The 18330-nt window shown below is 40.1% G+C and overlaps 1 protein-coding gene across 1 annotated transcript in view; it reads left to right on the top strand.

The window, feature by feature from the left end:
* Nucleotides 1–11740, top strand: part of LOC311232669 (myelin and lymphocyte protein-like) — a 102969-nt gene extending 91229 nt beyond the window's left edge. The window contains exons 3-4 of the mRNA XM_084319537.1: nt 5366–5491; nt 9374–11740. Coding sequence (XP_084175663.1) covers nt 5366–5491; nt 9374–9448 — 201 coding nt within the window. The 3' untranslated portion in view covers nt 9449–11740. The remainder of the gene's footprint in view (nt 1–5365; nt 5492–9373) is intronic.
* The last annotated feature ends 6590 nt before the right edge of the window (nt 11741–18330 follow it).

Genomic DNA, 18330 nt, shown 5'->3' with positions numbered 1-18330 from the left:
TTTCAGGTTGTTTAATAGTATTCCCAAGTAGGCAAGAGTTACATCCAGAAATGTACAACAGATATGAATTGGAAATGTTCTTGGGGTAATGGGAGCAGGTGCACTCCAGTGCTACTGCGGACGGAAGACACGGGTCCGTGTCGATAGAGTGAGCAGGAACTCCTTGGTAAGCTCCAGGGGGTCCAGACAGGGGCACGCTGGCACGGAGGTCCTGGGCACAAGAGAGGAAAGTTAGAACAGGGAATAATCACACAGGGATGTCTAGCAGGTCTTCGGACTGAGGCGTCGTACCTAGGTAATGATACTAACACCACGACAACTTCTGGTCAGCGTCGTCCGGTAGAAGTAGGGTCTTCATCAACAGGGGATGGGATACAGCTGTGAGGAGTGAGGTGCCTGGCAGCGTGCGAATCAGGGGATGAGGTGCAGCTGAGTTGAGTGACAGGGGGTGAAGGGGTGCTGACCATATATGGGCATGAGGCTTCCGTGGTGGATGGAAGGGAGGATGAAGAGGAGTGAGGAGGGCGTGTGGTGAATGTGAGGGGGGAATGAGGAGGAGTGAAGAACGCTCTTGCTGTGATTATGACACAGACGCTTAAGTCCGTTGCGCTACCCGGCCGCCGGGTCTTAGACATTTTATCGATTTGTTTAATCCTTTTTTCACACTGAAGTGTGTTCCCTGGGAAACAAAAATCTCACCTCTCGCAAGATTTAAAGAGATCCTTCTGCATGACTGCATGTGGTAAAACACAATTTGTTGAGCCCTCAAACACCTCAAGACACACAACTCAAGACATGTCTAACTAAATATTAAATAAAAAGGGAGTCATTTGTGATACAGACTAGCTTTCAACGGTATGTCAAATTAGAGAGCCTCACATTTCTCAGTTTTTTTATTTGGTGTCATTACAACATACCTACCAGCTACCACGTACAGAGCGCTTAGATTTAGATTCCGTGGATAGGTCTATATTCCCTCTTCAACATTGACTGCTAAAAAACATCCAGGACAGTGGGTCTCATTCCCGAACGGATTTACGACAAAAAATTTCCTCTTAGGCAGATTTCTGCCCATTTAAGACATATTATGTACATATAAATGTATAATTACTTTAATTACTCAGATATTCAAACACAATTATGCAATTATTATGAAATGATTGAAAATAATTATTATTTAATGCCTTCTGTGGAATTTGTATTTCTTATTTGTTACATATCTGTTTTAATGATTAATTATACATTTGAAATAATGCAGGTCAACATGCAATATATCCCATTGATTGGTATACAATGGGACAGACCTTTGTTTGATATAGCTATAAACCTGCATTCCTTCGAATATATCTTTAATCAATTAAACTTATATTGAAATACACTATATAGCATATACACCAACACTGAAATGACAGTGGATAAATAAATAAATAAATAAGAACTAAAGCTAATCGCGTGGAAATAGACTGCATTAATATTCCATAAGTCTTGTGTGCGCCAGTATAGCCTATACGTGTCTAATGAATGAACAGTATATAGGCTTATATTATTCTAATGACTTGTTTCATTAGGATTTAGTAGATACTATGGTCTGCCCTACCTACGTACAGTAAGTACAGTATACACATAAGGCCGTCAGAGTCGGGCGTACCAGCGGACTGCATGGTGGACTGTACTATGTCTACGGGGCGGGCAGTGCAGTATATTTGCTGCTCTCCTAACAAAACAAGTAATGATTAGAATAATATAAGCCTATACTGCGTTCATTCATTACGCGCGTAGGCTATACAGTACTGCGTGTGTGTGTATGTGTGTGTGTGTGTGTGTGTGTGCGCGCGCACGCACCACAAGCTCTACTACGTATATGATGACAATACAATTAACCTAATCTAATTTTGATCGGTTGCAAAACGCCTCCTATCGGCAACCATTTTCACACGGCTGCATCGTCAGTTGCATTCTAATGAGCTGGACAGGTGTGTCTAACTATTAACTTTTTGCGATTTCATCTGCACACTTCCGTATTGGCTGCCTTATAAGGAGCTTCGGACGGAAACGCGCGTTCATGTTTCAGAGCGGTGAAATTCCTCATCGCGGCATCTCAGCTGAGACAAGTTTGAGTCATTAAGACATGTTCCCAGCGCGTTGAGGACTCAGAGTGAACTTGTCATTGGGTCTCATTCTCGAAAAATTCTCAAAGATATATTCTGGAAGACTTATCTTGGAACCACTGAGACATAATCTATGACAAGTACACTCTGAGTCCTGAACGTGCTGGTAATATGTCTTAAGTGGCTGAAAAGGTCGCACAAATTATATTATCTGATATTTTTTTTTTTTTTTTTTTTTTTTTATTATTGCAAAACAGAAATTATTAAAAGTCAGTACTCAACACATAATGCATAATGAAACTAACAGTCAAGGTGGTTAAAATTACATGCAAGTACAGAAACAAGACAAAAAAAAAGTCTATAATAATATTTTACCGTATACAGTGTATATCCAGCGATTATTATTATTATTATCTGATATCTGCTTGGAGAATGGCATTCTGTCTTAAACTCAAAAGCGCGTTCCCGTTCAGCTCATTTGCATACAAATCAACGCCTCCATAGCTCCTTATAAGGCAACTGGTGACGCAGCTGTGTGAAATGAAATGGCGGAAGTGCTTTGCAAGTCTTGCGAGCCGCGTGATTACGAAACCTAGCGTCAGTCAGTGCCAATCAGAGAGCGTCTCCGAGAAATGCGGCTAGGTTTCGTAATCACGCTTGCGCCCATCAAAACTAGATTAGATTAATGTATTGGCATCATATACAGCTCGCGGTACACACCTGCCGCAGCGCGCGCGCACACACACACACACACACGCACGCGCGCGCGCAGTACTGTATATGAATGAATGAATGACATATAATATATATAGCCTACGGCGGGCGTAATGAATGAACGCAGTATGGCTTATTATTCCATAATTAAGCCTATAGGCTACTGTTCATTCGTAGTCGCACACAAGACTTGTTATGGAATATTAATGCAGTCTATTTCCACGTTTAGCTTTAGTTCTTATTTATTTATCCACTGTCATTTCAGTGTTGGTGTATATATAGGCTATATAGTGTATTTCAATATAAGTTTAATTGATTAATGATATATTCGAAGGAATGCAGGTTTATAGCTATATCAACCCCCTCCAATGTACAGTAAATGACCAAGTATGGTTTTGTCAATATTCCAATGTACAGTTTTGCTTGTACAGTGTAAGTCTATCCCCCACCCACCCCTCCTACCCAACCTCCTCCAACAGTTTCTACGTCAAATGTACTCTCTTTTCTGGACTCTTTTTGTATCACAAACAGTAGCCTACTGTATTTGCAAATCTGGTATGTCATAAATGTATAGATGTAGCAGTACTGTCTATCTGTGTCGTGTGTGTCATATATGTTATGATGAATTAAAAATGGGGGACCCTGATGTAAACAAGACGAAATTCTTTCTCTGGTCTGCATCCCCTTATGTAATTGAGCTGTACTGTACTGTACCCATTCTGCAATCTGTTAATAAAGTTTTCAATCAATCAATCAAACAAAGGTCTGTCCCATTGTATACCAATCAATGGGATACATTGCATGTTGACCTGCATTCTTTCAAATGTATATAATTAATCATTAAAACAGATGTGTAACAAATAAGAAATACAAATTCCACAGAAGGCATTCAATTATTATTATTTCCAATCATTTCACAATAATTGCATAATTGTGTTTGAATATCTGAGTAATTAAAGTAATTATACATTTGTCCAAAATAGCTGGTTCAGATATGGTTAAGCAGCTGCCGTGTGATCAGATGAATCCATATTATTTATTTTTCCGACATCAAATGCGTAATTTCTTATCGTAGTCGACTACGGCTCCTTTCGACCGATTAGTCGACTAAACGACTAATAGGGGTCAGCCCTATAGCCTATACACCAACACTGAAATGACAGTGGATAAATAAATAAATAAGAACTGAAGCTAATCGTGTGGAAATAGACTGCATTAATATTCCATAAGTCTTGTGTGCGCCAGTATAGCCTACGTGTCTAATGAATGAACAGTATATAGGCTTATACTTGTTTCATTAGGATTTAGTAGATACTATATATATGCTCTGCCCTACGTACAGTATAAGTACAGTCTGTACTTATACTGTACGTAGGGCAGAGCATATATATAGTATCTACTAAATCATAATGAAACAAGTCATTAATGGAATAATAAGCCTATACTGCGTTCATTCAATACTGCGCGCGCGTGTGTGTGTGTGTGCGCGCGCACGCCGCTGCGGCAGGTGCCCGAGCTGTACTATATATGATGATAATACAATTAATCAAATCTAATTTCGATGGGTCGCAAAACGCTTCCGGGTCCATTTTCACACGGCTGCATCATTAGTTGCCTTATAAGGAGCTCTGGAGGCGTTGTTTTGTATGCAAATGACTTAGACGGGAACACGCATTCGCGTCTGAGACATGGTGCCATTCCCCAACGCAGATATCACAGGTGCGAACTTTTGAGACACTTAAGACATATTACCAGCGTGTTGAGGACTCAGAGTGAACTTGTCATTGATTCTGTCTCAGTCGGTTCCAAGATAAGTCTTCCAAAAGAACTCTTTGGAAAATATTGGGGAATGAGACCCATTGGGTCTCATTCTCCAACGGACTTAACACATCTTAGATTTTGGGATTCCCCAACCGTGTTAAATATCTGTTTTATTGATTAATTATACATTTGAAAGAATGCAGGTTATAGCCAACATGCAATATATCCCATTGGGACAGACATTTGTCATTTTATATAGCTATAACCTGCATTCTTTCAAATGAATAATTAATGAATAAAACAGATGTTTAACACAGTTGGGGAATCCCAAAATCTAAGATGTCTTAAATGGCCCTAAGAGCAAATTTTTTGTCTTAAGTCCATTGGAGAATGAGACCCAATGAGTTCTTTAGTTGAGGACAGCCCTAATAACTCACAACTATGCAAAAATGTTATGTGTGTGTAAGAGAATAAAAATATATATATACATCCACAGAGCTCTTTAGAAAGGTGTGGAATAAAATTATTGCTTTTCCACCACAAAAATAATTGATTTATCGATGATAAATGATATAATTAATGATAATTTATTTATCATTTATTAAAGTTTTACAGGGTCCAAAATGAATGTTGTTGTTTACATGTTGCATGTATCCCCTCCCTACTTCCCATTTTCCATTGTAGAATGCACCTGATTGGATGAATGACATGCTTCTCTAGTGCAACCTCTGGTGGCTGAATATTATCTATCGCACCTTTAATAATAATATGTATTTCCCCAGGACTTTGCATTCCATGGCGTGGCTGCCTTCTTCTACCTCAGTGCATCAGTTGCTTTAGCCAAAGTGACACTGGAAATGAAAGATGCTGGTAATCCCAAAAACTATAAACTGGACATCGCTGCAGTGGTAAGTGATTCAGTGTTTAGTATTTGTTTTCCATGAATGATTTTATTTAAAAAAATTTTTTTTTATGCAAAACAACATTTTATATGTATTGCCAATTTGAATATGATTTAGCAAACCTGCCCATGTCGTCTGTTTGTGACAAGGCCTTTAGACGTCTGCTTTTGCCCTGGTTTACTAATGAAAGTGTTGAATTGTGAATAGAAGAATTGTATCCCAAGTCAAAAATGGTTATAATTCTTCATACTGAAAGTATATTTATAGTAAGTTAAGTGTGTTGAAAGTATGGTTCTACCCATGTACCTTTACTTGTTGTAATGTATTTTTGGTACTTCTTGTGTTTTTTCAAAGCACATGTTTAGTATGATAGTCATTCATACGCTTTAAGTGTAATCTTAAGTATGTACGTAAGTAAGTAAGTAGGAGATGTTTACCAAACCTAATTTGTACTTTAGTAAATGTATTAAAAGTGTACTATTGGGGCGCCCTCGTGGCGCATACCATAGTGCCTCGCGCACCTACGCGGCCGTCCCGGGCTCGCTCCCCGCTCCCGGCGATATTTGTCGCATGTCTTCCCCACATCTCCTCCCGTTCGCCCTCTCCTCTGTTGGTCCTGCGTGACCAGTAAAAGCTGTACAAATTTACTATTTTGGTAAGTGAAAGTAATAAAAAATACAGCAAAAGTAAACAATTTTATATATGTACATCTGAAATACAACTTTTAACACACTAAGTACAACTCAAGTGGTTTCTATTTAACACACCTTTACTATATTTTCCAAATACATACAAAGTATACTTTCAGAATATATACTTAAATATACTTTTGTTTTTGGTGGGGGTCATCTGATTTCAGTAAATAGTCGATGTGCTGCTCCAAGCCAGGTTTTTAGTATAGATGTGATTTGGGAGAACACTCACTAGCCCTTGGCTAACGGGTCAGACCCTAGACTCACTAGCCCCTGGCTAACAGGTCGGACCCTAGACTCCCTAGCCTAGCCCTTGGCTAACGGGTCAGACCCTAGACTCGCTAGCCCTTGGCTAATGGGTCAGACCCTAGACTCACCGGCCCTTGGCTAATGGGTCAGACCCTAGACTCACCGGCCCTTGGCTAACGGGTAGGACCCTATAGTTCAGCGGTTCTCAACAGGGGTGCCTCAGAGAGCTGCCAGGGGTGCCTTGAGATTTCAAAAAAAAAAATATATATATATATATATATATTTTTTTTTTATATGATTAAAGAAAATTATCACTAAAGTGCTATCTGTTGCAGCTGCACTGTTGTCCATGAAAATACCACATTTGGATAAGTTTGACCATTTCTCAAAAACTGAAAATCATATTTTTTTTTAATATGTTTTGGTAGCCTTTTCATTTGTTTATTGGACAAGTCCGGCAGAGAGGAAGGATGGGAGAGAGATATGGGGGAAGAAATTCAGCAAAGGTCGCCGGGTCCGGGAGTCGAACCCTGGACGGCCGTGCACCACCCTGGCACCCTGAAAATCATTATTTAATAAAACACAGAAAGGGATCACCAAGTTACTCTGGATAAAGAACCCCTTTACAGACAACATTGAGACAAAGCTTCCTGACACATCTCCATCCAAACTCTTGGAAGAACTAATTGAAATCTCATCTGATACCACCTGGAGAGCTGGTTTCAGTGAAGTGCCCCTGGAAACATGTTGGTCTGAGTGTGGAGCTGAGTACCAAGTATCTCATGATGCAGCAGTTAAGGTGTTGATACCATTCAGCACCACATATCTGTGTGAAGCTGGCTTTTCATCCATGACAGCTCTGAAAACAAAATATAGGGCCAAGTTGAGCCTTGAGGATGACATGCGTGTTGCCTTGTCAAAGATCTCCCCACGACAGTATTATTAGCCAGCAGCAGCAGACCTCGCATTGAGCTATAAATTTCCACTGCTTATCTTCTGTATTTATTTATATTTTTTGAGAAATGGTAACTTGGTGATTGTAACTGAGGGGTACAATTCCCTGACTGTATTGATAAGTATGGTATCATTAAACCACTACCGCTTTATGTACTTTAACTACTGGCCATACAGTACACGATATCTAAATATGATGAACACTTTCCCACAATGAAATCGGGTCCACACAAAGGTAATAATCAAATATTTAATATATAGCAAAAGGTACATATAATAGTTACTATTACATTTATGATTTGAATGCACTTGTAAGGCAAATGAGTACTCGTAGGCAAATCAACACTGAATGTCCAATCTCTGGTTACGCAGGAAGCAAGTATACAACCTGGCTCTTAGGGAATTATAACGATGGCACACTTAATGATTATAGCTGGATATACTGTAGGGGTCCTCCCGGTTGTAAGCCGGTAGGGGGGGTAGGAGAGCCGTCGGCAGTATCCCGTCTGGTCAACGATGTCTAGGGAGACTTCAAGTACAGAAGACAGTGCAGTAGAATCTTGATCCACAGATGAATACACCTTGGCTCTCTTGTAGGCTGTAGCTGTAGCTGTAGCTGTAGGTCCACAATGAAGAAGAAGCGAGGCGACCTCAGTCTGGTCTGAGCGCCGTCTCACCTTGACTCCTCTCGGGGTAAATCCAACACTCACCGGTGTTGGCGATTATCCGCTCCACAAATCAAAGTACCAAAGCAAATATATATTCCATGCCGCATAGGGCTCAGCAGTCGTCGGGTAGGTAATCCAATGTACAGGTCCACTCGGTCCTCGCCTAGAACTCCTCGGATGAAAGCACCACGTGTGGTCTGCCCAACCTGGTTAAGACTCTAGATAACACGAGGAAGCGACGGGGATGCTGCTCACTTTAGAACTCTAACCGCACGATGCACCATACATAATAGACTATTATTACTTAATAGAAATACGGTGCCAAACTCTGACAATTCAGCTATTAATTCGCACAAGGTCTCAATGCTATTCTAAAGCCAAACAGGCCATACTACACCGCACGCGGTATCGTGGGGTGAGGCTTCACGTTCTGTTACTTAGTTGGGTAGAAGGGTAAAGGACTAAGGGATAAGAGGTCTTCTACATTTACTTGCGCCATATTTATATGCACGGTGAACAAATAGTGCCACTCTCTTTTCGGTAGCCGTATTCCTGCGCAGAGCCGGGGTTAGTCGAGACATGTCTCGTCGGTACCATTGAACTTGGCTCCAAGGGGCTTGTCTCCTGGCGCCAGTTCCTTGTCCAATAAGAGAATGAACTATTATGGGCTATAGTAGACTAAAGGGATATTCCGTGTATATGTACAAGGAATATACAAGGGATATCAAACGATATACAAATACTATTCAATATATATCCATAAATAAATATATATATTCGGTTTAATCTGATCCTTCACAACAGTGATCCTTTTCTGTATTTAAAAGAAATACTTGATTTTCAGTTTTTGAGAAATGGTCACACTTATCCAAATATGCAATTTTAATGGAAAACAGTGCAGCTGTAACAGATAGCACTTTAGTGATAATTTTCTGTAATTTTATAAAAAAAATAAAAATGCTATTTGATTTACTACTACAAGCAGTGTAATGTCAACAGTACTAAGCCATTTAGACCTTATTTTGAAAGCAAGCACTTTTGTCATCATTGTAGCAAAAAAGACAGGACCGGAAAAGTCTTTATCGTATATAGGGGTGCCCTGGAATATTTTATTGGACACAGGGGTGCCTTGGCAGCAGAAAGGTTGAGAACCCCTGCTAGTTGACTAGTTAGCGATGTCGCTTGTGGTCCGGGCGACCCGGGTTTGATTCCAAGCTGCCCCTTGAATTCACTACAATACTGTTTAGGATATGACACAAGATATTGTTCAGAGTAAAAAAAAGTCTCTTTTGAGGGTGAATCACTGTGTTGTCACTCTCTTCCAGGTGTTTTCCTACGTGGCAACCTTCTTCTACTTCATACACACCATCTTCTCTGCCATTCGATGGAAGTCCTTCTAAACGCTTCCCACCCCACACAGCAGTCAAGTTTAGGAGCCACAGTAGCCCTGATGGAAGGACACAATGGAATGTGTTTTCTCAGTTGTGTTTTACCTTCGCTGTGAGTGGAGGTGAAGTACGAGGATTACATTTTCTTCAAAAGGTAACAAACGACGTCAGACCATCATAAAAGACAAGCCGCCTGGAAGCCCTGCACGCAGCAACATTTGGACATCTCTGTTATACTATGTCAATTACAAGATACGATTATTATCTCGAGGGGGGGGATTGCATTGTTGTCAACAGCACTACACAACAACGGTGAGAACAGAATTTGAACAAGAACAAAATGTACAGAAGTAAACAAGAACAGAATGTACAGAAGTAAACAAGAACAGAATGTACAGAAGTAAACAAGAACAGAATGTACGGAAGTAAACAAGAACTTTTTTCATGGCACTGTTGCAAGCAGACGGGGCACACAGACATGTCTGGAAATTACTGTAAAGGGAAGGTTCAGCAGTTTAGAAGTTCAACCTATCGACCACTAATCAAGTTGCCTCTTAAAGATCCCCTCTCCCAAAAAACATGTTTTTTGCAGTCACTAGAGTGTCACAACACAAACACAAGTTTGGTGGTAATTTCTCATTTCTCATTTAAACACTGGCAGGAGTGGTTTTTGAGTACCTTCATTATTGATCAATAGGATAAAAACCCAGAACCTTTCCTGGAAAAGTAAGGAGTGACAGGACTCAGACATTCTGAAAGAGTAATGCCAGCCAACTAGTATCTGTAAACTGATATAGCTGCTGCTCTTAATACTGTAGCATCCATTATGTTATACAGCATTGTTATACCGTATAAACCAATATAATTGGTGTAACGATGTTGTGTTGTATTGTTTGTATGTTGGCATGTCCAAATATTGAGTTTAAATTGTTGCATATTTGCTATATTGGTTATATTGCTATATTGCCTTGGTTCACATTTACAGCACACTAAAATGGTGCATTTATATAGTGCTTTTATCCAAAGCGCTTTACAATTCTGTTCCTCACATTCACCCATTCACTCACACATGGCAACCATGCAAGGTGCCAACCTGCTCACCGGGAGCAATTAGGGGTTAAGTGTCTTGCTCAAGGACACTTCTACACGCTGCCCGGGAGGAGTGGGAATTGAACCAGGAATCTTCTGATTACCAGATGACCGCTGTACCTCCTGAGCCACTGTCACCCCATAACTACTCTCAATTGTTTAGACACAATTTCTTATAGGCTATTTTGTATTTTTGTAAGTTTCCTAACTGGTCATTAAAGAGGAAATAAATAACTTAGACTTGACTTGAAGTCGTATGTAAATGTTTTATATGGTTAGTCTTTGCTACTGACTGCTTTGTTTTTGTAAAACCTTTGAGAAACTGAATTCACAGACAACTTATAAATGTGCTTGTTTGGAAACATTTGAAACTAAAACGATGGTAACAACTTGCTTCAGCAATAATATGTACTGTATATCTTTTGTAATTGTTTTTTGTTTCTCTCAAACACCAAGTAAAAAAGAAAAAGAAAACAGTTTGAAGATAAGAAAATAGGGAGCACTGAGTGCACATATTTTAAGATAAATCAGGCTAGTGGTTGAGTGGTGGTAGTGTTTTCTCTCTGTCTCTGTATATTATCATTATTCCTTCCTCTTAATACTGGATATTATTGTTGTAATTATGAGCTGTGAAGATGTGTTTTTAACATGTACTACTGAGGAGTATTTTTGCATTGTAGGGCACTTGTAAGAGTGCTGTTTACCTCCACTAGTGTACATCACTGTTAGATTGTCCTTGTAAACTTGTACTCTACTCAGTCGTCATTGAATATTGACTCATCTCTTGCCTTTCTGCCATTATACTTGTGAGGGTGTTGTAGTATGTGTGTGAATTAGTCTTGTTGTTCTCACTGTTATCTCTTGTATGTTGTCTCTTTAAGGGGCAGAATTAATATGCCATGTGATCACAGTTTGCACTGAACTTGGGAAATCTGATTTTAGCTTCTGTGCCCCCGTCCTGCAACGTACGTTAAAACTCCTTTAGTATCTTTAGTTTAAATCTTTAATGACCATTCACCCCAGTTTGCAGTTGTTTTGAATTGTTTTATCGATTTACTTTCTTGTTTTTATTTTTATATTTGTCGTGTGCTGTATTTTTCTTGACATCCTTGGAAATGAGAGTTTACTCTCGATTGATTTTTTTCTAGACAAAATAAAGGTTGAATGAATGTGACCTAGTCATGTTACACCTGTTTCCATGCTGCACGCCTTATCCCCTGATGAAGACTCCAGAGGATGAAGAGTTGAAAGGGGTTGTTGCTTTGATCCATGATTGAATAAAGGATTTCTAAATTTATAATCAGAGTTCTTCAGATTATTTTCAGACTGCCAGCCACTACAATTGACTTCCATTAAAAGTAAGCTGGACAGTCACTGTTACGTTTGTTAAAAGATGTCCATTAAAGGGGAACACCACCCAAATTAAGAATTCCAATATCGGATAATGGCTAACTGAACTAAATATAGAATATGATATTGATTAATGAAAGTAATAATTTCACAAAGAAAGGTTATGACAATATATGACTATTGACGTACAAATAACGCTGTCTGTCAAATATGTTACATAAGAGTATTAGATTATTTTATTTATGAACATGCTGTTGTAAGTACTTGAACCATTTTAAGATGTTATTACCATGGCCTAGGAAAGTTCAATCAATGTGAGCACCAGAAACCAGAGAGGTAAGATTCAAACTTGTGATGTCATCAGAGAAACTTGTGATGTCATCATCATCAGAGATTCCGTCTGGAGCTGCTCCATAGACCTGTTGGCTGTCCACGTCAGACTCTGTGTGCGTGCGCATCAAGGAGGCAAAAATAACGTAATCCTGCTCAGAACAACGGGGCAGACTACAATATATTTGCATTTGTTAGCCATGCTAGCGATAAAGCTAGATATGTAAAAGATGAAAGGCTCACAGCCATGCTGCTTTGGAAAAATGACATCAAGATGTTTTCGTTTGAAATTACTTTTAGTCAGGGGAGTGTCAAGGTTTCTCCATAGAGCCCCGTTGTATAGGCGTGTTCGAGATGGGATAGGCGGACGCAGATCTGCGCAGGTTTTACTACGGCCTCGCCAAGCGCGTTGCATGACGGTTAGAATGTTGTTCGACTCATAGATATATATGTTCTATATATATCTATGGTTCGACTTGCTCTGAAAATCTGACGAGACGAGGCGCGGAACTCTCGCGGGAGCGAGCCACGCACAGCCTTCAGAGCGAGGCTCCACAGTACCTCTCAGCCGGCTGCTCCCGGCTGCCTATTCTTTATTCCCAGCGGAAGAGTGCTGCCGAGTGCTTCCGCGTTTTCCCTGATTGGCTGCGACACGCCCCGCGGCAGCGCGGCAGCCGCAGAGCGGAGCGGCAGAGCTTGCGGCATTATGTAGCCGCAATCCCCGATGTTTTACATTCGACGCTTAGCTCAACTGGTATGCCGCCGTGCTGTGGATCCTGCAGTCTGTTGGTGACAAATTTGATTCCCTTCAATTTTTTTTTTAGTTTTTTTTTTAACATGCATTCTTTCGCCGGTTAAGTTTAGGCATGTTAACTTTAAGCATTGTTTCGGAGTTGGTTATGGTTAAGGTTAGGCATTGTTTCGGAGTTGGTTAAGGTTAGAAGGGTTCTCTTCCGCTGGGAATAAGCTACACGCCTCCCGCCTCGGAAACGATTAGTTGCTACGGTCGCGCAAAGCGCCTATTGGCTCAGAAAAGTTGTCAGTCACCAGCCACGTGACAGCCAGGGAGTTATGAGACGTTTGATTGATTGATTGATTGAAAACTTTATTATGTTATGCGTTATCATCATATCATCATGATAAACTTAAAGCTGTCAGACACACACATACACACACACATACACACATGCGTCGTCTGTTTTGCCTCAATACTGTATATATAATTCTGTTTTGCCTCAATATACACAGTATACATATATATATTGATGCAAAACAGAATTATTCAGCAGTGTGTTGTGTGTGCGGCCAGGAGCGCGCAACAAGATGGTATACATTATGGTATATGAATAGTATATTCCACTATAGCAGTATATGGTGTGCTGTACATTTGAATCTGATCTAATTTTGCCATCGCATTATAATGAGCTGGACAGGTGTGTAATGTGTGTGTGGTGACGTGAAAGCGTATCTGCCATGCGAGACGCGTCTCTACATTTCGTAGCCACATTTCTGCAGACCCCTCTCTGATTGGTTGAACTCCATTTCTGCAGACCCCTCTCTGATTGGTTGAGCGAAGCCCCTCTCTGATTGGTTTAGCTCGTCACGCAGTAAAAGGCGGATGTAATGTTATCATATCAATCGCGTATAACGTTATTTCGCGTGACTTCGCGGTTTATTCATAACGTTATGCACATTTCACAACACAGCCAGCTGTCAGAAACTGTACATTGTAACGTTATGTTATTTCGCGGCCTGCCCATTTGATGTTCCCAAATCATATTCAGAAAGTATCACAGAGACTTCTATTGACCAAGGAATTAGTTATTATTAGTAAGACACAACATTTCCGTAGCAATTGACCACCAGACTCTTTCTCTTAAGGCATTAACTGGGTTAATTAATATAAATGTTATATTGTAACTGTCTAGTTACACATTGGTTCCGAAACATGTATGTTCCAGGCTGCAATTAAAACTTTGAATCTGAGAGAGCTCTGGTCAGCGAAGCCGGCGAGCGATTATTATTGGTTTTTAATGACAAACCAATTACATAAGCCTATCCAACATATGTGTAAAGGCACACACAACATATTCCAGTTAACGGTATATTTTTTTAATGATTCGTTATGGCGTAATCAATACTTCCATGCGTATAAATTGCGTTTGCGACCTCCATGTTTTGGGGCTATTCATCAGAAAACTCGGATCCGGGATTCGGCTCCCATCCGTCGCGCAAGAACTGTGGGTTTTCAGCCTCTCTCTCTGGAGCTTAACAGAGTTTTGACTCCTGGCTAGAGGAGCTTGTCGCGGCTCATGCGCATGCAATGCTTGTAGGGGGGGCTCACCACAAGGGCCCCACCCTGATTAAAACACAGCAATGCGAGAAAGGGCTGCTCAAGACTACCCTAACCTTAACCACACTGTAACCTTAAACTAACCATAACCTTAACCCTAACCATAACCCTGCAATTCGGGGGAGTCTGCAATTCGAAACTGGCCCCAGTAAATGTCCCACCACCCACCCCCTCCTAATGTACAGTTCCCTCCCCCTCGTATGTATATATTTACTGTTAGGATCTGTTTAACAGTACTGTATATTTGCATATCTTGTATGTCACAAATGTAACAGTACTGTATATCTGTATGTCATGTATGTCATAAATGTCATGATTAGATTAGATCATTAGATTAGATTATTATATCTGTATATCTGTATGTTGTGTATGTCATAAATGTCATGAATTGAAAATGGGGGACCCTGATGTAAACAAGACGAAAGTATTTATCTTGTCTGCATCTCCTGCATGGCTGCATCCTTATAGAATGCCTGGGGAAAAAATTTATATTCTCTGGTTTACTCCCCACTCTTGACCGAGGCTCCGAAAATGTTTGCCGGACATACAGTGCTGATAGATGGTTATCTGGCATTTGCGATGCTCGTGGTTTTGGTTACGTCAGCAACTTTGATTCATTTTGGAAAAAACCTAGCCTGTACCGTGACAGATTACATCCCAACACAAAGGGAAGAAAAGTCCTAGCTAGCTATTTCCACTGCTATGTCAGGTCTGCCTCAAAGTGATGTCAGGACTATAGGTCTTCTCAGCACCACTCCCTCCACCATGACTGTTATGTTGGAAGAATCAGACAACACATAGTTTCAGCATGTCGGTATTTACTGAACTGCAGACACATGCATTGTAACGTACACCAGAACATCAACGTCAACGTCACGTTCGGCCATATGCCGTAACGTGAAACTCAACAGAATAACACGACACTGTCGCAATAGTTAGAACACTAGTACCAGACGTAACAATGACATGTCACAAGTGCAGCCCCTCCAAGCTGTAACTTACGAAGAGCCTATTACGCAGCTACCTGTAGGCCTACATACATTACAAAGAGACAATTTGATGTACATTAATTATCATTGTGCCCTCTCCTCCCCGCCTCCCGCTCCCATTCCAACAATTGTGGGCTACAGGCCAAGTAAACTGCCGCCGGTGGGCAGGCGATGTAGAGGGGGTCACCAGCACGCACTATCCATAGGTACTCCAGCTAACCCAGAGAATAGCTCCACTATTAAAATGGCCCTCCTCAAACCTCGATCCATAACCAACAAGTCTTTTATTATAAATGACCTTTTTGTCCGGGAAGAGTTAAGCTGTCTATTTCTTGTAGAGACTTGGCAAAGAGATCTGGAACAGACCCATCTCAATGAACTCTGTCCGCCGAACTGTAGCTCCATTAGCACTCCACGGCTATCTGGTCGTGGAGGTGGCCTTGCGTTGGTTCATAAAACTTGTATTGCATGTCGGACAGTGAATTCTGAGTCCTTTCAATCCTTTGAACTACAAATCACCATAGTTGGCAGAGCGCATCCATTTTATTGTATTTTAATTTACACACTTTATTTTTATTTTTTTTATTTTTTTTTAAACATAGAAATACGCAATTTTAGAGTAATTAGAGATGAATACTGAATAACTAGAATCATTAGAGGTTCTCAAAGTGAGGTCCAGGTCCATGAGAGGGATCTGGGCAGTCCCCATAGAAAATTCAAAGTTAACAGGACCAAATCATCAGTTTCTTATTTATTTATTTAACCTTTATTTAGCCAGATAAAACATTGATCTGGTCCAAGAAGCCCCAACAGGAGTACAAATATACATACATACACACATATACACCAATAACAAAATAAAAACACAGTTAAGAATCATACACATAAGCAAATAAACAAACAAACAAACAAACAAACAAACAAACAAACAAACATATGCACAGCCTATGTACAAAAGAAATAAACAGTTCATCTCTAGTCTTTACAGTTTACAAATCAAAAGTATTACACAATTATCAAAACCTTACACTCAAGGAGCAAAATATAGGCCCAGATTTGCACCCCTACAATGTCAGCCTCACACTTTTTGCAAAACAATACACACAGTGATTTGCAAAACACTAAACACACTTGCATTACATTAGACACAGAATGTCAAATTACCACACATGGTTAAACACAGCCATCAGATCCACAAACACACCATTGCTTAATTGTAGATACACCAATCAGGTTTAAGCACTATAAAAATGCAGCAGGTGAGTTCACCTGTCTTCAACCAAAATGGAAGGAGAGTGAAGTACTGTACACAGAGAACGTGAAAATATACAATACATTCACCAAACACTACACAAGACAACCAATGATGCAGACTGATGAAAATATACATTTTCTCCCATTTTCCCAAATCAGTCAACATGGAGAATCACAACAAAAAAATATCTTGCCAGATCCAGCTAGGCAAAGAGATAATGTCTAGTATTTTCTGTTTACATTTAAAAAAAAAAATTGTTTTACTGTCATTTTAACCTGTACTGGATACAGTATTTTATGTTTGTCTGATATTTGCTGAGCTTACAGTGTTATGCACATAGTAGCATGAAAACTGGGACATGTATTGTTGTGATTCTCCATGTTGAAATGTTGACTGATTTGGTTATATGGAGAGAACATTTATATTTTCATCAGTCTGCATCATTGATTTGGGTATATGTAGATAAATAAATTATATTTTCATCACAGCATTGGTCTTGTGTAGTGTTTGGTGAATGTATTGTATATTTGCACATTCTCTGCGTACTTCACTTACAGTACTCTAATCACTGAGAAGTAGAATTGCTAAATGTGTTTTATTTTAAGCACAGCAGTGTGTGTAACTGGTTCAAACAGAATTAAGTCATATGAAACGTGTGTTTCATATGGTAACAAAATGTAGTTTTTATAAATTAGTGTATGGTTTTGACAAGTGTTTAATTTAGCAAAGGATCTGATGTGTTCTGATAATTGTGTGTGTGGTTGTGCTAATTGTGTGTTTTGAAACACCGGGCCCCGTTTTCAAAATCATGCTTAGGCAATCGAAAAAGAACTGTATTGTGTGTTTCATTATATACATATGTTTCAGTCTTATAAAAAAATGATTTGATTTTTGGGTCTTTTCCTGCCTTTGGTCCGCTTTGCATTCACATCTCAAATGAACCGCAGCAGGGTTCACTTGCAAGAGTGAATGAGCTTTCACACCACCCCAAACCAACCGGACTATCCGAGGAAATGAACCAGGGTTCGATTAAAGCTTATTATAGGACACTGGACATGGGTATGGATGGCTCCAGGTGCTGCTGCGTTAAAGTGCACATCTTCAATATCTGTACTATTTAACACTATGGTCGCCGAAAACGAGTTTTCACGTCATTCCGAGCCATGCTCATTCTGCCGAAGACGCCGTAACTCGTCTTTGATGTCAATATTTCAAAAATCTGTCATCGAAATCATATTTCCTTTCCGGAGCCCTGAGACACAGTGCTGATCTCCTCTCAACTCTCTAGCGGTTCAAGAGCGCTATCTGGTGGCCGATCGGCAGATCGCCAACCGGATATTAACCTTTGAACCGGTAGTACTCATCCAAATGTGGTCCGGCCACTCGCTATAGCTCCCGCGACTCCATCTTGAAACACTGGATAATAGATTGCTCGCCCTAACTCAATAAACAACGTTATTTGGACATATACACTATTATACAACCTGGAAATGGATCGGGCATTTCTACATCCCATAATAGAAGAAAA

This window comes from Notolepis coatsorum (assembly GCF_963971535.1).
Source record: "Notolepis coatsorum genome assembly, chromosome: 7".
In the NCBI taxonomy this organism is placed as follows: Eukaryota; Metazoa; Chordata; class Actinopteri; order Aulopiformes; family Paralepididae; genus Notolepis; species Notolepis coatsorum.
The sequence above is the reverse complement of the archived record's forward strand: the minus strand, read 5'-3'. Positions and strand labels throughout refer to the sequence as shown.